At 40.0% G+C, this 25,009-nt stretch overlaps 1 protein-coding gene across 3 annotated transcripts in view; it reads right to left on the minus strand.

Annotated features, from left to right (window-relative positions):
• The window catches only part of CSMD1 (CUB and Sushi multiple domains 1), a 2,076,272-nt gene that overhangs the window by 231,826 nt on the left and 1,819,437 nt on the right, over positions 1-25,009 (minus strand). For all 3 annotated transcript variants that reach the window (XR_003509135.1, XM_027530260.1, XM_027530259.1), the window contains exons 29-33: positions 21,567-21,754; positions 12,397-12,591; positions 8,603-8,719; positions 6,455-6,568; positions 6,045-6,140 (exon numbers count right to left, since the gene is read on the minus strand). Coding sequence is in view for 2 of the 3 variants with exons in the window: in XM_027530260.1 (XP_027386061.1) it covers positions 6,045-6,140; positions 6,455-6,568; positions 8,603-8,719; positions 12,397-12,591; positions 21,567-21,754 (710 nt within the window). In the remaining variant the exon portion in view is untranslated. The remainder of the gene's footprint in view (positions 1-6,044; positions 6,141-6,454; positions 6,569-8,602; positions 8,720-12,396; positions 12,592-21,566; positions 21,755-25,009) is intronic.

The following is a 25,009-nucleotide window of genomic DNA, read 5'->3' on the forward strand; positions in this document are numbered from 1 at the left end:
GGGAGGCAGGGAACAGGGAGCCATTTGGGGCTGGAGGGGGCACTGACCCTTTCCCAGTGTCTAATATTACAACTGTATGTTTGGAAATGAAAAGAACAGATTATACAGCAAAGAGCAAAGCTTGGCAGTACACTCCAGCTGGCGGGACGTCACTTGCTGAAGGAGTGGGAAACATGAGGACTAGCCCTGACTCTGACACCTGGCTGCTGGCTTCCTGAGAGCTGGTTCCCTCTGTGGACCACACACAGTCTCGGAGGCCACTGCATATTCGTGATCACAGACCTGGGAGCGCTGTGCGAGCCGCAAAAAGACTCCAAATCCCCCACCCCAGATTCACAGGACTGCCACCTCTACTGATCCCAGTCAGCCCTGCTCCGTCCCTCCCACATCCACGAACGGATGAAGATGCCCACCACCACAGAGGGCCCTGACAGCGCTGAGCCCACGGCAGCACCTTCAGCTCCACCGCACAGGCCTGCCTCCTGCAGCCACCCCCCAGCTCTCTGCTTGTCCCATGTTCTCCAGTGTGTGGATCTCATGGTCTTTGACCCTGGGCACAGTAGGGAGCCTCCTTCCAGTGAGGCATCCACCCAGGCTGTAGATCAGAATTCACTGATATGCAGGGAGTAATCACTGTAAGCGATTTTCCTGTTTACAAAAGGAGGCACGAGATCAAGTTTGAAAAACACTTCAGGGGCAAAGGGGTGGGTCACCCCAAACCGACACTCTGAGAAATAGATCCACCAGGTATGCACTTGGGAGTTTGCATATTGGCTTCTGTCCCTGCATTGAGAGTCAGTTCGTGTTGATCATCTTTGAGATCTCCATCTTCCTGTCCTTGAGTACCTTCTGTGAAAGAGCAGCCCTCTGAGGGGGACATTTTGCTTACAAATAGTCTTTCTGTCTTTATGGTCCTTTTCTTAATACTCTGACATCTTGGGTTCGATTGAACCCGAGCAATAACTGACACCATTTGGGTAAATTGCTGGAACCACTTCTATGAGAATGAAAGTCAGAACACTGCTTTGAATAAACTAAGCTTCAATTCTGTGTTGAAATATTTTTGCTCAGAAGGCAAAAGTTAATAAAATTCCATATTGTCTAATAACTATGAGAAAATTAATGATATTACAGAATATTTTTCTATAACTGAAAACAACACAGAATATAATACTCTATTGTAAACATATTGCTCACAGCTTATATTTGTCATATTTTAGTGTCTGCATATTGTGTTACAGTTGAACAGTAGCATGAGAGGGAGAAACAAACAAATAAATACAATGATACTCTACAGTCAATTCTTGACAATTTTTTTTATAAATATGGAGAAATCTCTAATCTTAATTGGTCTATTTGTCTTGAACTATTTGAGAAGCACCATTGCTTGTGGCCAAGTTTCCACACTTGTTGAAGGGCCTCCAACAGTGTTTTTCCAGGGTCTCACGAATGAGGAGAAACACACCATCAAGGGTCATCTGTAAACATGTCACTATTAACCTTTTCTTCACAAACTTCCGAGTTGTGTATGTTTAAGGAAAATAACACTAAATGAATAATACCTGCATTTGAATGAAATGACAGAGAACATATTTTAGAGGAAGAAGTTGGAAAAGTGAAGAGACCAGTTTTAAGAATCTGAGAAAATGGAGCAGAGAAACCTAGAATCTTGAAGCATCAGAAGTGCCTGTGGCATCTGTGGGGAAATTCCAGCCACGCTGATCAGCTGCTCCCTTTCAGCCCATCCGCTAGGCATGTCCTCACCTGGAGATTTCAGGCCATACCACAGAGAAATTTCATGCCAGTAGCAATTATTCTAGTAGTCATGTATGGATGTGAGGGTTGGACCATAACAAGGCTGAGTGCCAAAGAATTGATGCTTTCCAATTGTGATCCTGGAGAAGACTCTTGAGAGTCCCTTGGACAGCAGGGAGATCAAACCTGTCCATCCTAAAGGAAATCAACCCTGAATATTCATTGGAAGGACTGATGCTGAAGCTAAAGCTCCAATACTTTGCCTACCCGATGCCAAGAGCTGACTCACTGGAAAAGACCCTGATGCTGGGAAAGATTGAAGGCAGGAGGAGAAGGGGGCGACAGAGGATGAGATGGTTGGATGGCATCACTAACCCAATGGACATGAGTTTCAACAAAGGCCGTGAAAAAGTGAAGGATAGGGAAGCCCGGTGTGCTGCAGTCCATGGGGTCACAAAGAGTGTGACATGACTTGGCAACTGAACAACAATGACAACAACAAGCAATTATTCTCCATGTTTCAGTGAATGCTGTGAGGCAAACTGAGATCAGCCAGGGCCGAGTGGAAGGGGATGAGGTTTGCCTGGAACAGAGGGTGGTAAACACGTGACTGGCTTCTCAGGCCATGGACTGTGCTGTGCAGAAACTGGGTGCTATTCTCTGGGACTTTCATGATCTGAAAACGGGCAATATTCTGATCATGGGGAAAACAGGAACAGGGAGTGGAAAAGCTTTTTCTAAGTTTGGGAGGAAGAATCTAGACTAAGGTTTTCTTTGCTTGACATCCTTTCTAGGCGAGCAGATACATGTTTTAGTTGATTTTCCCCAGACCCCATCTTTTCTAAGATGGCATAAATTGTAAGTTAGTATTCCAGTTCTAAGAAATTCACATGTTGTATCAAGAGCTTATAAAACGCATACTTCTTACAAAGAAGATTGAGCATAAAGTGTTGTGCATAATTCAGTGATGTATGTTTGAATCCACAGACTAGTACTGGCTTGTCAGGACAGATTTTTCAACTATGAGAACCGAGTGACTTTGAGAAATAGAATATGTTCATCTGTCATTCAATGAAAAAGGAAAGACTGCTTTACTTGGTAAATTATTCTTGCCTGCCTTCAGGTTTATTTTATTGCTATCATTGTTTTCTTTTTTTTTTTTTCTCCTTCAACCCTAAAAGAGGTGCAGTAAGACAGCTGTCTGCTCATGTCTATAGCTTAGAGAATTTGTGGTGGTGAAAGATTCCAACACCCTCTTACCTGCCTCACTTTACGAATGTATCCTTCTACCTGCAAGGAGCACGGGAAGCAAAATAATAATAATAGTAATAAAAAATAAAACCCCACAATAGTCAAAACTATGATTTTTCCAGTAGGTATGTACAGATGTGAGAGCTGGACCATAAAGAAGGCTGAATACTTAAGAACTGATGCTTTGGAACTGTGGTGCTGGGGAAGACTCCTGAGAGTCCCTTGGACAGCAGGGAGTTCAAACCAGTCAATCCTAAAGGAAATCAACCCTGGATAGTCATTTGAAGGACTGATGCTGAAGCTGAAGCTGCAATACTTTGGCCACCTGATGCCAAGAGCCGACTCACTGGAAAAGACTCTAATGCTGGGAAAGACTGAAGGCAGGAGGAGAAGGGGACAAGAGAGGACGAGATGGTTGTATGGCTTCACCGACTCAATGAACATGAACTTGAGCAAACTCCAGAAGATGGTGAGGGATGGGGAACCTGGTGAGCTGCAGTCCATGGGCTCGCAAAGAGTTGGACACAACTTAGTAACTGAACAAGAACAACAAAAACATAAAGTTACAATACTCTGTAAAAAATACAAATAATAAAGAAGCCTCCATACTTCCGTTGCTTCGCAAGATCAGAAGGACAGCAGCATCCTCACCAGCAATGGCTCTATGTTATTAACCAGGGCCACACAGAGGGGCAGGGAGCGTGCCTGGGTTACGTACAGGTCTTCTGTGCCTGACACCTGCACCCATTCTTCATGCGACCCTGAACAGCTCTTTACAACACGGCTGTCTGTGAACAAGGGCTAGACAGCCTACAGCCACGGAAGTCAGGAAGTCCCTGCACAATTTTAAGCATTAATAACTTATGGAGGAATGAAGCTGTAAGTGGCACATGGAAGCAATATTCAGAAAGTTTTTACACAATGGAGTTGTAATAATTTCTAGGCTTCCACTTAACTACTATCTTTCAGAAGGCAATGTTCAATTTCACTTTCAAGAGGGATTGAAAACTTTCCCATGTGCTTCTGAGTGATTGATAAATTGCATTCAAGATCCTAATTCCTTAGCTCCAAAGGATTGGGCTTTGATAAAAAGACATCAACTTTTGCATAAACTCATTGCAATAACAAAGCAAGAAAAGGAGATACATTGGAATCTTAGAAGAAATACTGAACACGTTATAGTCATTATATATTCTTAAGCACAAGGAAAATGCATTGCTTCTATAAAGGATTTGTTTCTTTCTACTTTCCTGAATTTCATACATTTTAATGATCCCTGGGTCAGGAAGACCCCCTGCAGAAGGAAATTGCAACCCACTCCAGTATTCTTGGCTGGGAAATCCTATGGACAGAGGAGCCTGGTGTGCTACAGTACAAAGGCTATCAAAGAGTTGGACACAACTGAGCCACCGAACACATCCAATTGTAAATTAATGATAATATGTTGTTTTAAACCAAGAAATGTCATTTTAAAAACCATGACTTCTAAAGATAGCATTTGCAAACAGGGTAGATGTAGGATCATGTGCCTCAGGTATTTTATCTGATAATCTGATCAGTTTTCTAATCTTTATAAGAAATTAAAGGAAGGCCCTAATCAGGCAGACAATGCCAGGCACTTGAAGTTTTCCAGGACAAAAATATGTACTTAACCCAAGTAGCCCAGTTTCCTTAGATGTCATACCAACTGAGTTTGGTTTGTGAATTTGCTTCTGCAAAGTAATATAGCATGTATTTAAAGAAAATTAGGATTTGGTGAGAAGTGAGTTGCCTAAATTGGACCCTCTACTATAAAGGCCATAATTACTGGTTTAGTTATTTACATTTTAACAAAAGTTCAATTTGAACAATGCAGTTCATTTTAATGTAATAGCATTGTCACACAAGCAAGTGCTTCTTAAACTGGATTAGAGGTGCTTCTCCTGACTTGTCAAACATGCTCACTCTTTCCGTGACTTTTAAATCATCCTATTCTGAATACTGAAGGGTTTTTATAGTGAAATATTTTGAGGCCATGCATTTCTCAGTGTGTGATGATCATAAATGATTTATGAATGACATGACACATTGTTACTCTCTATAACTTGATGAAAACCATGATGTTGTTGAGGATGTTTTCTGGATAAATCCTTATTAAAGGAAAGAAATTTTTGCCAGTAAGTTATTCTCCTCCTCTGCTGAAGAAAATGTTCAAGAGCGGCCTGCAATAGCTCCAGCCTTCAGGGACACTGGGACCTAGAAACGCTAAGTATTCCTCTCACTTTGAACAGGAAGTTAGTGTATCTCTGAAAATGACAACCTCTGTCTGATCTCAGCTGGACAGTTATCACAGTTCAGATCTAGAGACTTTCCCTGTGCCTCTGAAAGTGGACAAACTTTTCAGTCCATGGGGGTGTATTCTCAAATTCACATAATGGATATGCAAACCAAAGGTGAACTAGAAACAGGAAAGAAATCTTCACGGTCCAGAACCTTTGAGCAATTTCAAGAATTTTGAATAAGCTCCAAGTTCAAAAATAAATATAAAGATGTGACTGTGCCTAAAGTTAGAACTTAAGCAAAATAAAATAGGTACCTCCGGTGATAGAAACATGGATGGTATTTTGGGTTTAGTTTGATTTTATTACATTTCATTTTCAATTAGTTTTACAGCAAGGTTTGGAATCACACAATGTGTTTTAAGTATATTTCATTAAGATGGTTACTAAAATCTATTATGAAATATTTTACTTAATTAGGTTAAATGTTATAATATTGAAATTATTTTGCAAATTGTGGAGGGCTATACTAAGGTAATCTCATAAATATTTGTTCCCTGATCCTGTCAAATAAATGAAGCACAACTGTATCTTTGTCTTAGAAATATCATATTTAATTTTCAAAAGAAAAAACTTTAATATTTTTATCAAATAATGTTATTATAATTATACAGATACCCTCAAACTCTCAATTATTAAATAAAGTACAAGTCATGTTTTTGGTGCTGAAACCAGTGGTACGTGTGGTGTGGGAGGAGGGCAAAGAGGGCAGAGACGCACCTTGATACACGAAGTGGAAACCCCGCGCTGGAGCCCCGCTCTTTGCGCTGAATCGCAGCAGAATCTGGTTGGATGTGGCCAAAGGCAATGTCTCACCTGGAGGGAAAATCAGAGATCATCTATAGGACAGAAAATAACAGGGTGTTTATTTTCTGATATTTTTATTTTCTTCTGAGATAGGTATTAAATTTTCTGTGTTCTCAGGAAAAAAAATGATAAAGTCAAGTGGTTTTATACGTGGGATAACAATGCATTTGAAATTTTACATTGAAAATAAGATTTTACTAAGCAAGCAAGCAAATTCAAAGATGATTAAATTTTTCTTCCACAAAATAAAATAAAAATAGACAAGCTTAATATTAATTCTCCTGGCTGTGTGACTAGAATGAAAGAGCTCACTGAAGGTTTACCTGAGTGAGACCCCGAGAGTGAGCTGAGCAGTCTGGCCTGTGGGTGCGTCCCATCAAACAGCTCTGCCAGGTCATTCAGCGCCGTCTGGAAATAGGCGAACTGCCCAAACACCACTGAAAATGAAGGGGTGGGTTGGCACAAAATGTTTTTTTAAAAATAAAGAAATGAATGAGGTCCCATCACTTCATGGAAAATAGATGGGAAAAAGTGGAAGCAATGACAGACTTTATTTTCTTGGGCTCCAAAATCACTGCAGGCAGTGACTGCAGCCATGAAATTAAAAGACGTTTGCTCCTTGGAAGGAGAGCTACGACAAACCTAGACAGCATATTAAAAAGCAGAAATGTTGCTTTGCTGACAAAGGTCCATATAGTGAAAGCTGTGTTTTTTCCAGTAGTCATGTACAGATGTGAGAGCTGGACCATAAAGAAGGCTGAGAGCTAAAGAATTAATGTCTTCAAACTGCAGTACAGAAGAAGTCTCTTGAGAGTCCCTTGGACAGCAGAGATATCAACCAGTCAGTCCTAAAGGAAATCAACCCTGAATATTCATTGGAAGGACTGATGCTAAAGCTGAAGCTCCAGTACTTTGGCTACCTGATGCCAAGGGCCAACTCATTCGAAAAGACCCTGATGCTGGAAAAGATTGAGGGCAGGAGGAGAAGGGGACAACAAAGGATGAGATGGTTGGATGGCATCATCGATTTAAGGGACATGAATCTGAGCAAACCCTGGGGGACAGTGAAGGGCTGGGGAGCCTGGTGCGCTGCAGTCCAAGGGGTCACAAAGAACTGGGCACGACTCAGGGACTCAACAACAACAACAAACACAGGATTTTAGAGGCATTGGTCATCCTCAAGAGTGGAAATCCAGTAAGTTTCACTGTTCATTTTTTATAACAAAATAAATATTTTGAAGCCAGTTTTTCAGTTTTTAAATTAAATTGGTATTCTCCATTTTCCACTTACTGACAGAGTCAGTGGACCTTCTTGGGAGTCTGGTCCCTCCGCCCTGGTTTCTGTGATCACATCCATCACCTTCTAAGTGTCAGACACCTGATTTTCTTAACACAGCAAGATGACACAAGGGAAGCCTTGCCTGGAAACTCAGTCACCCTTGAGAACTGCCTGAAAGAAGGAGCTTAAGATTCTGAGTATGCTTTCTTGCACTGTTCATGAGGTGATCTAAACTACCAGAGGCTGAAGTAAGTCCTTGGAGGAGGTTTTTATTAGATTTTTAGAAGCCTGTGATTAATATAAAAGAAGTTCATAGAAATAATGTGTCTCCCATATGCAAGTTTCTTGAGCAGCAATTAACTTTCTCATCACATAATTGTGTTTTTAAAATGTTTGCCCTCAAACAGAATGGAACCTTAGAATTTTTGTCAGTTTTATTTCTATGAGTGGTTGGCTGCTATTTTGGGTGTAAAGAAAAAAAATAATAGAGTATGTTAGGTTTTTACTTTTACTGTTGGGAGAAAGGAACTATTCCATAAAATTATAAAAGCTATTCTCTTCTGACTCCAGGAAAGAATCCAACACAGAGGTATCTTCCCGGTCTAGAGTGAGAGAGGAGACGTTGAGGGAGCCTCCAGGAGCCTGTCAGCATAGGGCCATCTAGACACGAAGCCATCCCAGAAAAGTGGCTCAGGCTGGAAGCCAAGTTCAGGAAGGAAACTCGGGATGTCAGATTTGGAGGGATCAGACAGGGCACTGCCTGCTTTTACATCTGCAGTCACTCAAAGGTGGGTTCACTGACCCAGTGATTTCCAGAATAATCAATAACCAAATATACATGCCAGAATCTCACACACTGATCGGGTTCCCCTGGCCCACATGTGAAGAAATATCTTCCTCACACACAAACAACCGAAAGAGAAAATGCTTCCTAACAAAAACAAGAACAAAGCCAAAATTATTCTGCTTATTCTGGATTGGAATCTGAGAAGGAAGCTTAAGCATTTTACATCACACTGATAAAGACCTGCAGTGGATCTTGTATGAGACACCTTTGGAAAACCTGTCACACATCATCTTCTTTTATATTATTTCATTAAATCAAGGGCTGATGTTTTTGTTTATAAAATGATGGAAATATTATCACAGAAAGAGATATGACAGTGAATTGAAAATAAGAAGAAAACCTTACCAAATTCCTTTGGTACCGTTATTGAATAGAGGCAAATCTGACCGGCGGTATAGTTGTGAGGGTAATTGGGTGACAAGACCACCCCCTCTGATCCCGTGTACTGGCCTCCGCAAGGGGCTGAAAGAGATCAACCGAGAATTATGTGCTGTGTGTAACCACATGGCAGGTGACAGGGACCTAAAAATGAGAGCATTGTGCAGTCAACATGAATATTCAAAGACCTAACAAAGTATCATGGTCAAAAATTGATTTTAATCTCCATCAAAAGTGAAATAAGAAGAAAAGCAAAGATTGAACAAGCGAGGATAAAAGTAACTCAAGAGGAGGACCTAATATTATTTTTAAGAACGTTCTCAGACATGCTAAAATAATAATGAAAACAGTTCTCATGAGAGTAGGAACAGATCGAATAAAGACAAATTCTTAATTTACTTCAAAAGTCTCACTAGAATTTTCCAGTTGATCTCAAACACCATATTAACTTAAGTGATACAAAGATTATTTCCATTTTCTAATTGTCTAATTACTATGAGACTAAAAGAAAAATAATCATTTTTTAGTCTTTGCTATCTTTTCATCATAGATTCAGCTCAAGAGTGACAGGTATAGTTACTAGTGTATCTGGGGTTTCTTCTTGTAAGTCCCACTGAAAGCTGAAGGAACACAAAAGTAGAAAGTTAAGGCAGGTACTCTGATGTGGTGCTACATGCACAACTCAGCGAGAGACATTCTGTGTGTTTATTTTCCCTCTGATCATCTTTACTCTCAGCATTGCACTTGCTAAGAAAATAGAAAAAATTGTAGCCTGGATATTCAAAATACTATCGCTAAGCATCTTAAAGTAGACATCCAACTAAATTCCAGTTTTGAAAGACCCAGTTTTTGGATTAAATTGCAAGTCCTTCAATTTCTCCTGTTTTTACTTAAAAAGAGGTCCATGTCTACTCGTCTGTTTAGAATACTATGTATCCACTGAGGTGATACTGATTGTACCCTCTGTGGCCTGACTGCTGCTACTGCTGCTAAGTCACTTCAGTCGTGTCCGACTCTGTGCGACCCCATAGACGGCAGTCCACCAGGCTCCCCCGTCCCTGGGATTCTCCAGGCAAGAACACTGGAGTGGGTTGCCATTTCCTTCTCCAATGCAGAAAAGTGAAAAGTGAAAGTCAAGTCACTCAGTCGTGTCTGACTTTTAGCGACCCCATGGACTGCAGCCTACCAGGCTCCTCCGTCCATGGGATTTTCCAGGCAAGAGTACTGGAGTGGGGTGCCACTGTGGACTTCATTCCTCCTTATCCTGGGTACACCTTCTGTGATCTGGATTCATAATTATTTTCAGTCTGTGGGAAAGTTTGTATTTCTATAGCTTATTTCTTCTCAGTGTGACAGTTTTCAAGCATTAAAAAGGATAGAAATCAGAGATAACGTGCTTAATCTTTTGATTAGCACACTGTTAAGTCCTAATGGATGGCCAGGATGAATAAAGCTCCTCAGAAGTTGATGGTGGTGTCAAAGCGCGTCACTGATGACCGCAGATATCCCAGGGCCTGCTCTATGCGCCTGGAAAGAGAAGTCAAGCTCTGGAAAGTCAACGAGGACAGCTTAGACACCTGACAGCTTCACACTAGTAGAGATTTCACTTAACTGAACTAAGAGCAGCCTTCATGCTAATGTCTTAACTCAGAGCAATTTTATCACTCAAACAATTGCCATGACTTCTTTTTTTAACAACCTTAAATAGAAAAAAAAGTGTTTTTAGTTCAGATGGAGGAAATTCTCTATGATAAACTTCAAAGCCCAAGGTTTTCAGTGAAATGCTCAAAGACTCCTACCAGTTGAAATGGATCACTTAATTTTTAAAAAATCAACCATACAAAATCTACCACATTATTTCCAAAATACTTATATATATGTGTATATACATTTATATTTATACATACACATAAGTTTTCTTAAACACTCAAAGTTCAAATTTTTAAAGATAAGTACAAATGAAGGACAGAAATGTATTCTATTTTAGACATATAAAATTCAAGCAGATCTTTTTACAAATATCCATTTTCTGTAAGAAAAAGTTAAACCATTTTGAATTTTAAGCAACAAGCATAAATGATAAGTGGAAATAAATCTTTACTGGATTAATATTTGGATGACCAAATGATCACACAGAAATCTTATCAATCAGGAATCATATCTTCTGATATATTTGTTCAAGTGCAACTGTTGTGCTTAGTTGCTCAGTCATATCTGACTTTCTGAGACCCTGTGGACTGCAGCCCACCAGTCTGAAATATATATATTATATAAATATATATTTATTATATTTATAACATATATTTACATTTATATAAAATATTTATATATTTATTTAAATATATATATATTTCAGAAATAACATGGTTGAATTTGTATGGCTGATTTCTTAAAAAATTAAGTGATACATCTAAACTGATAGAAGGAGTCTTCCAGTATTTCTCCAAAGATTTATTTGTTCACAAATAGGATAAAAGAATATTACTTTATGATAATAGGAAACAATGAAAACTAAAAAGGATGAAATGAAAGAAAACAGACGTGGCATTTTAGGTCCTCTGCTACCCTGATAAATTGCACTGTGCTTATACATTCTTCCCCAGATTTGAAGATAAGCACCAAAACTGCATGATACACTTCAAAGCAAGCAAACATTGGTATAATTGAGAAAAATATACAGAGAGTTCTTGTTTAATTAGTAATAATTATTCTGCCCATGTTATTGTGTTAATCTGAGAAATAGGAATCACTTTTCTTATGCTAGAAATTCTTTTATATTATTATGATAATAATAGGAAAATAAATATGCTCTTGCTCTTTGGTAATTAATGTATTAAACAGACCATTTCCTAAATGAATAAGGACATGCAACAGCATTCACTGCAGATGGTAACAAGAAGCTAACTCATCCATTTGGTTAATTGGAATATATGTAAACCCAAACCAACATAAACAGAAGCCATTTTGACCCATGCAAGGGACTCGAGTGTGTTTCCATTTCTGTTCTAACTCAGTAGGAAACCTCAATGAAAAAGAACTGTAGGCGACAGAAAGAAAAATTATGTCATGCCTTTAAAACAAACTAGTCCAAAATATGTCCTTTAATATACAAACTATGAAGATGTTTAAAATATAGCAACATTCACTTAGCTTAATTGGTGATCTGAGTAATTCACAGATATTAATTCAGCACAAATGTGCTGTTCTTCATGAGCTATCCAAAATAAAATATGGGAGAGGTAATTTCTGCTTAATGATTTGGAATTCTTAAGTTTTATTTAAATTTAAATAAATAAATAAAATCATTCTTTGATGTTTTATGCACATAGATATGATGACTAGTTACCAGAAACTGTGCTTGATGGGTCTTCAGATATGGAAAAAAACTTTTAATTTAAATTAGATTATTTATCCATTGCCTAAACATGACCTCTTTTTGTTTTTTCATTGAGTCTGTGGCTAGAGAATTTATTATCATCCCTCATAAGTTCAAAGTATGTTTGAATTTAATACAGTGCACAGTTTTCACAGTTGGAAATGCCCAACTATCTAAGTGAAAGAAAAATACTCTCCTCCCAGAACCCTGATAAATTAAATTAAACGGTCAAGGAAGTCCAAATCCTTATCCCATGTTGCTCTGTGGGGTCACCCCACTGATAGGGGTAGAGGACTGATGTGCAGACCCTCTTCCAAATGAGGGTCCGAGTTCCAGAGGGAAGCTATCCCTGAAGGCAGCTTTGGCCCCACATGTCGGTACATACCATTGCAGGAGGGCAAGACCCGGTTCCACGCGGGCTTTCCGTCCCCTCCAATCACACACGTGATGGAAGACGGGTCAGCGATCTTGTAGCCAGAGTCACACTGGTATGTGACAGTTGAGCCGAGCTTGAAGTCGGTCCCGATCCTTGTCCCATTCATTATGTTTCCAGGGTCAAAACAGGCTTCCCGTGGTTTCTCTGTGGGAGAAATGAATGCAAACTCCATGAGAGCAGGGATTTTATTTCTTTAAGTGTCCAGCAAAGGAAAAATGCTAAAAAAAAAATTGATTGACTCATGACCAAGTTGTTAATGTTCAAGTCAATGATTATCATAGAAAAACAGAAAAAAACTCCTTTGATAAAATTACATTTCTCATTTTTCAAATGACAACAAACTGCAGAATTCCTGTTGTGGTTGATTTCCTGACTTTTATACTTTATTCATAGTAAAATGAAATCACACCACATTTTAGGAAGAGATGGGAGAATTGGCTTCTCAAAAGGAGTCTGGCTTAATTCATGTGAGTTAAGGGTGATTTTTTTTATGCTGGGAAGATGATCAAGGAAGGAAGTTCTGATCTTGTACTACCCTCACTGAATCAAGGATGCCAAATTTAGCTGGAAAACATGTTTCCTGATCCGTAAGGGCCAGGCCCTGTGCCTTGAATGTAATAATTACCCAAGACAGTTCCATTCTAATTGCAGTACCTGCTGCAAGGAAGTGGGGGTGGATCATGTATCAGGCATTGAGCTGGATATCTTGCATGTTTCATTCAAATGTTCATCCATTTCTGTGACATGAGGATGATCTGGGCACTGTTTTACATTTTGAGAATATGAAGCTCAAGATAGGCTAAATAACTTTCACAAAAAATTCCCTGAAAAGTCCTGTCCAGTTATAGGACCACTAAAGGACACATTTTCTAAAAACCTTGATGTTTAGTCACTCAGTCATATCTGACTCTTTGTGACCCCATGGACTGCAGCATTTCAGGTTTCCTTATCCTTCACCATTTCCCAGAGTTTGCTCAAATTCCTGTCCATTGAGTCGGTGATGCCATTCAACCATCTCATCCTTTGCCATCCCCTTTTCCTCTTGCCTTCAATCTTTCCCAGCATCAGGGTTTTTTCCAATGAGTTGGCTCTTTGCATCAGGTGGCCAAAGTTTTGGAGCTTCAGCTTCAGCATCAGTCCTTTCAGCGAATATTCAGGGTTAATTTCCTTTAGAATTGACTGGTTTGATCTTCTTGCTGCCCTGGGGACTCTCAAGAGTCTTCTCCAGCACCATGATTCCAAAACATCAATCATTCAGCACTCAGCCTGCTTTATGGTCCAACTCTCACATCCATACATGACTATTGGAAAAACCATAGCTTTGACTAGATGAACCTGTGTCGGCAAAATGATGTCTCTGCTTTTTAATACACTTTCTAGGTAGGTGTGTCATAGCTTTTCTTCTAAGGCTAAAAACCTATCTTCTTCCAAATATAAGTACAAAGCTGTCTTCTTTCTCTCACACAGTCTTGTAGCTGTGTCTTGTAGCTTGTGTCTTGGTAGCTTTAATATTGTAAATGTTCTATTTTTGCAGACCTTCCAAATATCTCTAAATCATGTATCTATATCTCCTTCTGTTGCATATAATTCCACCATTTGAATCGCTTTCTGTTTGTGCTTTTAAACTTTGTTCACTCCATCAGCAAAGCCCCTTGTAACATCAGAAACCTCTGGAATGGAATTTTACAGCTTTTCAGGTGATCAATATAGATGTTATACTGAAATGTTTTTCTTTTTTGGGGGGGTGGTTACAGTTAAGAAAATGCTGTTTGTTATGAATATGTGTGAGTGTGTGTGTGGAATGGGGTTAACATTAATAATACAAATATAGGCTCAAGGATAACTTGAGTGAATCAAATAAATATGTTTCAGCTCTTTTCATTTTTTTGACAACCTATCCCCCAGGGCTAAGCACACACATAAAGGATTTCTGGAGAGTATAAATGCAAGGCTTTCATTTTACCTTTATGGGGAGTTGTGATCAATATGGATTATGTTCCCTTTTAAACATTTTCCCTCACTGAGTATCTGCCTACTGTGTATGAGTGTTTAGTCACATCTGACTCCTTGCAACCTCATGGACTGTAGCCCACCAGGCTCCTCTGTCCATGGAATTCTCCAGGCAAGAACGATGGAGTAGGTTGCCATTTCCTTCTCCAGGGAATCTTCCTGACTCAGGGATCAAAGAGACTCCCCTCTCTTGCATCTCCTGCATTGGCAGGAGGGTTCTTGATCACTGTGCCACCTGGCAAACTCACTGGAGTGAGTAAATCCACACAGTGGTGCTAGAGGGTGCTCCTGGGAGATTGTGGCAGGGGAGCTGGGAAAGAGTGAAGACGAAATGAGCTCTGAAAACCACATCTTGAATCATCTGAGGAATGGTTTACATCAGCAGAAGAGGGAAAAGGCACAAACTTTGTGAAGTTCTGCAGGACAGAGAAGAGGTCTGTTAGGCTGCATTTATTCAATACTTCTCAGTATAGTTTTAATTGTCTCTGTATCAACATCAGCCAAACAGACATCTCTTTGGCAATGTTGTCCCAATCTATTATAATCAACTATTAGAATATATTATTTACATACTTTTGTTAAAAGCACAACATAAATATATAAATATTATATTATCATGAGTATCACATGTGCTATATAATCATATATATCATAGATAATATAACAATTATCACATATCATACCTCATTATCATGTGTACTATATTATCACACATATTAAACATTACAATATGCATCATATGCCATATATACTATATTAGCATACATAACATATTGAACATTATCATACATCATACATATCATATGCCATGCATAATATTTCAATTATCATACATAATATATCATATCTATACATTTTGGAAACCCCTCTAGGTCTTCTAGTTTGCTCTGGTTAGAGTCTCACAGCAAGAGCTGTGAACTCTGTTGGGACCCACGCTCTCTAATCACTTCATTAAAAACTGATTTGTTCAAGGAGCAGGGGACATTCTGATAATTCTTTGTAGCTTCCTCAAATCCCACAGAGCACAGATCATTTATTTTAATCAAATAAGGGATGAATAAGCAAAACTGTGGTCACCAGAATAATCTTTCCATCCGCTTCCTTCCAGGAGAACATACCCAGCATCTAATAAATACAAGCACTGGTCTAGGGTATACATTTTTCTCCTATAAAATAACAGAGAAAAAAATGTGTGTCTGATGCCTGGTCAGCCTTTTTGATAATTTTTTTGTTATAAATGTCTGTTGGTTTAGGGTATGTTTAGTTAAATAACACACCCTCATTTTCTGCTCCATGTTGCTAACGGAGAGCTCTGAGGCCAGTTTTTCTTCATTTCTCCAAATGAACTGCATCGAATCTTTTGGTTCCATTTACTCAGTTGTCAGTTCAGGATGTTTGGTGATAAATCACGGTACTTTCTCTGCTTATAATTTGTCACAATTTCTAAGGAGATGACTTCATTACACAGTTCCTGTCAGTTCTGCTTAGGGACGCTTCCCAGAACTCCTGCCCTAGAGCCATGTCGATGGACTCTGCGGGGTCTCTGGGGACACTGGCAGGATTGCCCCAAGGCTCCTTTGGGTCAAGTCCAAGCGCTGTGTCTGCTCTCTGCTTCCCTGACCAATGACAAATGCATAGTCTTTTTATTTTCCCTTGAAGTACAGTTGATTTACAATATTATATTAGTTTCAGGTGTACCAACAGTATGGCGATTCACTATTTTTGCAGATTGTATTCCATCATAAGTTATTACAAAATAATGGCTTCAATTTCCTGTGCTGGGAACAACAGAGGATGAGATGGTTGGATGGCATCCCAACTAAACGGACATGAGTTTGAGTGAACTCCTGGAGATAGTGAAGAACAGAGGAGTCTGCTCTGCTGCAACCCATGCGGTTGCAGAGTCAGATACCACTTAGCAGCTGAACGTCAACAAAATAGTGGCTAATTCCCTGTGCTGTAACAAATGTCCTTGCTGCTTATCTACTTTTATACATGTGCGTGTGTTAGTCACTCAGTCATGTCCAACTCTTTGTGACTCCATGCACAATAGCCTGCCAGGCTCCTCTGTCCATGGGATTTTCCAGGCAAGAATACTGGAGTGGGTTGCCATTTCCTTCTCCAGAGGATCTTCCCGACACAGGAATTGAACCCAGGTCTCCTGCACTGCAGGCAGATTCTTTACTCTCTGAGCCACCGGGGAAGTAGTAGTTAGTTAATCCTGTACCCCCTAGTTGGTCTCTCCCCTCTTCCTTTTCCCATTTGGTAACCACAAGTTTGTTTCCTATGTCTGTGAGGCTGTTTCTGATTTGCTTATACATTAATTTATATTATTTTTTAGATTATACTTCATTCAGTTCAGCTCAGTTGCTCAGTAGTGCACAACTCTTTGTGACCCCCATGGACTACAGCACGCCAGGCCTCCCTGTTCATCACCAACTCTCGGATTTACTCAAACACATGCCTCATGAACAGTATGAAAAGGCAAAAAGATAGGGTACTGAAATATGAACTCCCCAGGTCAGTAGGTGCCCAATATGCTACTGGAGATCAGTGGAGAAATAACTCCAGGAAGAATGAAGAGACACAGACAAAGCAAAAACAACACCTAGTTGTGAATGTGACTGGTGATAAAAGTAAAGCCCGATGCTATAAAGAACAATATTGCATAGGCACTTGGAATGTTAGGTCCATGAATCAAGGCAAATTGGAAGTGGTCAAATGGGAGATGGCAAGAGCGAACGTTGACATTTTAGGACTCAGCGAACTAAAATGGACTGGAATGGGTGAATTTAGCTCAGCTCAGTTCAGTTCAGTTGCTCAGTCACGTCAGACTCTTTGCAACCCCATGAATTGCAGCACACCAGACCTCCCTGTCCATCGCCAACTCCCGGAGTTCATTCAAATTCATGTCCATCGAGTCGGTGACACCATCCAGCCATCTCATCCTCTGTCGTCCCCTTCTCCTGCCTGCAATCCCTCCCAGCATCAGAGTCTTTTCCAATGAGTCAACTCTTCACATGAGGTGGCCAAAGTACTGGGGTTTCAGCTTTAGCATCATTCCTTCCAAAGAACACCCAGGACATATCTCCTTTAGAATGGACTGGTTGGATCTCCCTGAAGTCCAAGGGACTCTCAAGAGTCTTCTCCAACACCACAGTTCAAAAGCATCAATTCTTCGTCACTCAGCTTTCTTTACAGTCCAACTCTCACATCCATACATGACCACTGGAAAAACCATAGCCTTGATTAGATGGACTTTTGTTGGCAAAGTAATGTCTCTGCTATTCAATATGCTATCTAGGTTGGTCATAACTTTCCTTCCAAGGAGGAAGTGTCTTTTAATTTCACAGCTGCAGTCACCATCTGCAGTGATTTTGGAGCCCCAAAAAATAAAGTCTGACACTGTTCCTGTTTCCCCATCTATTTCCCATGAAGTGATGGGACCAGAAGCCATGATCTTAGTTTTCTGCATGTTGAGCTTTAAGCCAACTTTTTCATTCTCCTCTTTCACTTTCATCAAGAGACTTTTGAGTTCCTCTCCACTTTCTGCAATAAGGGTGGTGTCATCTGCTTATCTGAGGTTATTGATATTTCTCCCGGCAATCTTGATTCCAGCTTGTGCTTCTTGCAGCCCAGCGTTTCTCATGATGTACTCTGCATATAAGTTAAATAAACAAGGTAACAATATACAGCCTTGATGTACTCCTTTCCCTATTTGGAACCAGTCTGTTGTTCCATGTCCAGTTCTAACTGTTGCTTTCTGACTTGCATATAGGTTTCTCAAGAGGCAGGTCAGGTGGTCTGGTATGCCCATCTCTTTCAGAATTTTCCACAGTTTATTGTGATCCACACAGTCAAAGGTTTTGGCATAGTCAATAAAGCAGAAATAGATGTTTTTCTGGATCTCTCTTGCTTTTTCTATGATCCAGCAGATGTTGGCAATTTGATCTCTGGTTCCTCTGCCTTTTCTAAAACCAGCTTCAACATCTGGAAGTTCACAGTTCACGTATTGCTGAAGCCTGGCTTGGAGAATTTTGAGCATTACTTTACTCGTGTGTGAGATGAGTGCAATTGTGCAGCAGTTTGAGCATTCTTTGGCATTGCCTTTCCTTGGGATTGGAATGAAAACTGACCTTTTCCAGTCCTGTGGCCACTACTGAGTTTTCCAAATTTGCTGGCATATTGAGTGCAGCACTTTCATAGCATCATCTTTCAGGGTTTGAAGTAGCTCAACTGGAATTCCATAACCTCCACTAGCTTTGTTTGTAGTGATGCTTTCTAAGGTCCAGTTGACTTCACATTCCAGGATGTCTGTCTCTAGGTGAGTGATCACACCATCATGATTATCTGGCTCAGATGACCATTATATCTACTCTTGTGGGCAATAATCCCTTAGAGGAAATGGAATAGCCATCATAGTCAACAAAAGACTCTGAAATGTAGTACTTGGATGCAATCTCAAAAATGACAGAATTATCTCTGTTCGTTTCCAAGGCAAACCATCCAATATCACAGTAATCCAAGTCTAGGCCCCAACCAGTAACACTGAAGAAACTGAAGTTGAACCTATATGAAGACCTATAAGACCTTTTAGATCTAACACCCCAAAAAGATGTCCTTTTCATTATAGGTGACTGGAATGCAAAAGTAGGAAGTCAAGAAACACCTGGCTGCTGCTAAGTCACTTCAGTCGTGTCCAACTCTGTGCGACCCCATAGAAGGCAGCCCACCAGGCTCCCCCGTCCCTGGAATTCTCCAAGCAAGAACACTGGAGTGGATTGCCATTTCCTTCTCCAATGCATGAAAGTGAAAAGGGAAAGTGAAGTCGCTCAGTCGTGTCCAACTCTTCGTGAGCCCATGGACTGCAGCCTACCAGGCTCCTCTGCCCATGGGATTTCCCAGGCAAGAGTACTGGAGTGGGGTGCCATTGCCTTCTCAGAAACCCTGGAATAACAGACAAATTTGGCCTTGGAGTACAGACTGAAGCAGGACAAAGGCTAATAGAGTTTTGCCAAGAGAACACACTGGTCATAGCAAACACCCTCTTCCAACAACACAAGAGAAGACTCTACACATGGACATCACCAGATGGTCAACACTAAAATCAGATTGATTATATTCTTTGCAGCCAAAGATGGAGAAGCTCCATACAGTCAGCAAAAACAAGACCAGGAGCTGACTGTGGCTCAGATCATGAACCCCTCATTGCCAAATTCAGACTTAAATTGAAGAAAGTAGGGAAAGCCACTAGACCATTAAGGTATGACCTAAATCAAATCCCTTATGATTATATAGTGGATATGAGAAATATATTTAAGGGACTAGATCTGATAGACAGAGTGCCTAATGAAGTATGGATGGAGGTTCATGACATTGTACAGGAGACAGGGATCAAGACCATCCCCATGGAAAAGAAATGCAAAAAAACAATATGGCTGTCTGAGGAGGCCTTACAAATACCTGTGAAAAGAAGAGAAGCAAAAAGCAAAAGAGAAAAGGAAAGATATACCCATTTGAATGTAGAGTTCCAAAGAATAGCAAGGAGAGATAAGAAAGCCTTCCTCAGTGATCGGTGCAAAGAAATAGAGGAAAACAACAGAATGCGAAAGACTAGAGATCTCTTCAAGAAAATTAGAGATACCAAGGGAATATTTCATGTAAAACATGGACACAATAAAGATTCCATTTTCAAGTGATAAAATTATAAACTGTAATAAAGATCGTTAACTTTGTAGATGTTAGTGTTTTGGAAGAAGTAGATTCACTTTCTCCTTAAAAATCATATAAATAAATGCAAGTTCATTAAAAGTTTAACAGGAGTTGAAACAGTCTAAGTTTTATTTTACAATTCTGGTAACAACTAATTCACACGCTTAAACAAACATATACATACATATACATATTCATTATTTTTATAAAGCCCTCACTACTGTCAATTAATATGTTGGTAAGTCCTTTTCTCTAATTCTTTGTAAGGTGCCCCATGTTTTCCTTGTTAACATGAGAAATAGATTTGAAAAATATATATATTTATTTTCATTACCCCAAGGGCAAAATGCTTAGGTTGGGGTGGTTTTTACTTGTGAGTTTTCTGTGTGTATTCTCTGGATGCTGGTGACAGTGGGTGGTAGACCCCAGAGAAGTGGGCAACACTCATCATGTGACCAAAGAAGAAAGATGTGAGCAGAATCAGTGCTTGTGTATGCGTGTGTCCCTGTGTGCTCAGTCGCTTAGTCATGTCTGACTCTGCAACTCCATGGACTGTAGCCCACCAGGCTCCTCTGTCCATGGAATTCTCCAGGCAAGAATACCGGAGTGGGTTACCATTTCCTCCTCCAGGTATTTTTCCGACCCAGGGATCAAACCCGTGTTCTTTTGTTTCCTGCACTGGCAGGTAGGATTCTTTTCCACTAGTGCCACCTGGAAAGCCCTGGGATCAGTACTTACTCCCCATCAAACCAACACCATGGGTGTAAGGACAGGGAAAGGGCAATCAATATTTTACATTTTGAAAAATACTGAGATAAAATTAAGCTGGTTGGTATACTTATATTGAGTCATCCTAGAGAAACAAGAGAGTAAAATAATCTTAAAATAGTTCTTAATTACTTCAATTATTCATTGCATGTGCTAAGTCACTTCAGTTGTGTCTGATTCTTTGAGACCCCATGGATTGTAGCTGCCACCTCCAGGCTCCTCTGCCCATGGGATTCTCCAGGAAAGAATACTGGAGTGGGTTGTCATTTCCTCCTCCAGGGGATCTTCCGGACCCAGGGATTGAACCCACATCTCTTATGTCTCCTGGATTGACAGGCAGGTTCTTTAGCACTAGCGCCAATCATAATTTATCTTTAAATGGCATGAATCTGGAGAAAAGACTAAAACAAAACTTCCTCCCCTACTTTCTTTTCTTTTGGCTAAGGTAGAAATGCATGTTGGAAATTTCTTCTCCTCTGGAGAGATTGGAACCTCTTCCCCAGACAGGTGGGAAAGATGTCAGAATTTTATGCATTAAAGAGAGAGGCAAGACTTTATAAATAAATGTTTACAATGAAAGCAATTCTGATACAAATTACTTTCCTTGCCAGTTAAGCTGATCACAGTACCTTTAAATTCAATGGCAAAGCCCGACAAGCCCACAGAAGCATCGCTTCGAAATGCCAGAAAAAGACTATTTCCGCTGCTCTCAATTCTTTCTGGGGCCTGAGAGCCCTGGAAACTTCCAATGAGAGGGCTGTTGGAGTCCTCTCCTTCATAGATGTGCAGGAAATCATAGCTGGGCTCCATGTTGAAACTGAAAGGAAAGAGTATTGATGAGTTTCCGTACCTCCTGTATGTCTCTCTTCTTCCCAACTATCAAGTCTCTGAGAGCACACAGCGATTGTATTTGCCTTTGTATTCTAACTTTTAAAAAGCAGGATGATCCAAAAGCTAAATGCAATAATAATGAAAGTGGCAATAAATACAACAGACACCAGTTATAACAAATATTATTAGTATTTTACATAATAACCATTATCTTCAATACAGTATGATGTTGAAGATACATAAAGGAAAATGAGTCTTTGCGACATAGATACAGTGTCTCTTCCCTGTAACTGTGATATTTCTAATGAATGCAGTTTAAAGGAAGGGGGTTCAGAAGTGATGTATTTCCACTGATATTTGATTTTTATGTGAAAATATCTTTAGTTTAATAATATATATACTTGGTGTTTGGGCTTCCCTGGTGGCTCAGATGGTAAAGAGTCTGCCTGCTGTTAATCCTTGGTGTTGCTGATGATTCTTAAAGTTCAAAAATATTTTTGGTTCTTTACTTTTAAAATTGTAATTGTCTCTGCTTGCTTAGGTAATTTGGCCAGTATTTGCAGTCCTTAAAAAGTGTGGAAGTCAAACCTCACGTTATTTCACCATGACTGGATGTTCCAATTTTCTCTCCCTTCTCCCTCCTTCTTCCTCTCTCCCCTTCCCACTCTCTGTATTTCTGTCTCTCTCGTACTGTGAACACCCTAATAATTTCCAGCGTCTGACAATTAAAGTCCAAAGCTCTCAAGTGGGATATGGTTTTAAATGTCTCTGCCATTTACGACAATAAGGATGACAATAATCTGGGAACTTGAAACATACGTCTACTCTCAAGTAAAAGATTGAACTTGGTTCAGGCATCTAAGAGTGGGGTCAGAATAGCAAATACACCAGACAGAGGCACTGCTGTAGTCCATTTTGCCTGGCCCTCCTCTGTCCCTGCACCTCTAAGTCAGATACTTCAGGGCCTTTAATGTGGACCAGTCCAGGCAGCTTCCACTGTCTTCCCTTTCCTTTGGTGGCATATTTGGATATACAAGGATGGAGAGAGTCAGGCATTTTTAGATATTATCACAAACACGTGCTGTTGTTTAAGTGGCTCAAATTCATCTGGAGATTCAAGTGATAAAGCATGAACCCTAGGTCCCTCCCAAAGCTGCCCCGTGCAACGTGGGGGGACAGCCATGGACCCCACATGAGTGTGATACCTGCATCTGCACTTCTCTGCCCTACTCCCTGTCAAGGTGCCCTTGCTCCCATGTGAGCACATTTACTCAAGGAGTTTGTTAAAGGTTTCAGAGCCTGTTTATCTGATAATTTCCCTGAAGTTGGAAATGAAGAGGAAGTAAAAGATTGGAATGACTGCAGAGTGAATAAAGAGGCCAAAAGGAATCGCAGCAACCAAACAGAATTTGATGGTAATAACAATTTCAGTTAGAATAGTTTACAAGGATGTTTTTAGATTCTGGTCATGCGACACCCTTATAACTGGCAGAAGTAATTATTATGATAGATTATTCTGAATGATGGAAATTCGATCGGGCACAAACAAGTACATTCTAACTGGCCTCTGCTTTGGATGCCCCATCATGTATGCACTGAGGTCTGGAGTGATTCCTATAAATAGTGATGGTGCCTTTGGTTAAATCCTGTGTTATATCTATCTACACCAGATGCATGGATCTACACACCCCAAGAACAGGTAGGCCTAAGTTTGGTATGCTTTTAAACCAAATTCAATTTGGGTTCCAATATGTGAGTGGCATCAACCCCGAAGTCTACAGAAGTTTTGATAAAACATTCCTCCCCAAAGACTCCTGAGTACAGGACGAGCCTTGAAGCTCTCATGTATGTGCTCCAGGCCCTGTCATTCTCTGTCCCCTTTGTTTCTGTCTCTGCCAGGCTCCCCCCACCCCCCAGCTGACTGCAGTCTCATTCTTTAAAAGCGTGTCCTGAGCAGCCTGTGCCAATAGCAGCCTCTTTGCCAGGGTCCTTGAGCATCTCTGCTCCCAGCTGGTACCCTGGCTTCCTCCCTCTGTCTACTCAGTAAATCTAAGAGCTAAGGTCCCAGAAAAATGTCCCACCCGAGCACACACAAGCTGTCTATTTCTTAGAAGATGTCCCAAACGTGCAAGTGTCTGTGACACCCAGCCAGCAAAGGATTCCAAACTCTTAGAATCAGAAGAAAACTTGGAGATTTTCTAGGTCAACCTTCTTCCAGGGAGGTGCACAACATTAAGTGAAAAACTACTTGCATAATATAAAACTGCCTTATATATTATCAGATGACTTGCGCTGTGGGAAACTTGATAATGACTCACTCTCTGTGACCCGAGGCAGGAAACGCCTACAAAAAAGGTTTTGTGCCCTCTAAAAGGCTTTTAATTGTTAATTTACTTTTAATCCCCTGGCAGCAGAGGTGTCTCCTGGTTCTGAGAAAGGCTCCATCAGAATTTAGCATTAACAAAAATCATGAGGATACTCAAAAACATAACCTAGCAAATGTTCACAGCCTTTGTGTAATAGCCAAGTGGCATAATAAAGTAGTCGTCATTTGGTAAATTTATAGCAGCTTGAGTAAACTCAGGAAGTGATGGCTTATCAAACTACTTAAAATTCAGAGTCACAGAGGTTTAAAATTACCCTGAGTCAGATCTCATCAAGAGGAGAAAGCAGAGGAAGATGAGCACAGCCAGCCCTGGAATACTGATATAAACATCTCAATGAGAGAAAAGTGTTCAATTGACAGATAAATAAATACGATTAGACCACTCTGCCTTGGAGAGCTGAGACCAATAGGACAGCATATAGAACCACTTTTCTTTTATCACCTTATTTAGTTCAAAAGTCAAAATGTAAACTTGGAAAATACCTTGGGATTTGGAAAGATGCGATTATTGTATGCCAGATATTAATAATGTGATAGTTCTATAGAATTTAATTTGTAATATAATCATATTATGATTTGAACTTTTACCATTTAATTTAGCAGAAAGAAGTTAGCATTTTTTAAAAAGGACTAATGTCTATTAATTGAAACTTTACAGCATTGAAATGTGGGGAATTTGTGTTTTCAGAGTTCTAGCAAGTCTTGAGTATTTGAATGATTATTAATAACAACACCACCTTGGGGATGTCAGACAGGATGCACTTGGAAATGGATTAGTACCCATGCACTAAGGGAAATATCAGACACTGATGAGAAATTACACCAAGTATATCCATGTGTCAGTCACTCAGTTGT

The sequence above is a fragment of the Bos indicus x Bos taurus genome, chromosome 27 (genome assembly GCF_003369695.1).
Source record: "Bos indicus x Bos taurus breed Angus x Brahman F1 hybrid chromosome 27, Bos_hybrid_MaternalHap_v2.0, whole genome shotgun sequence".
Lineage (NCBI taxonomy): Eukaryota > Metazoa > Chordata > Mammalia > Artiodactyla > Bovidae > Bos > Bos indicus x Bos taurus.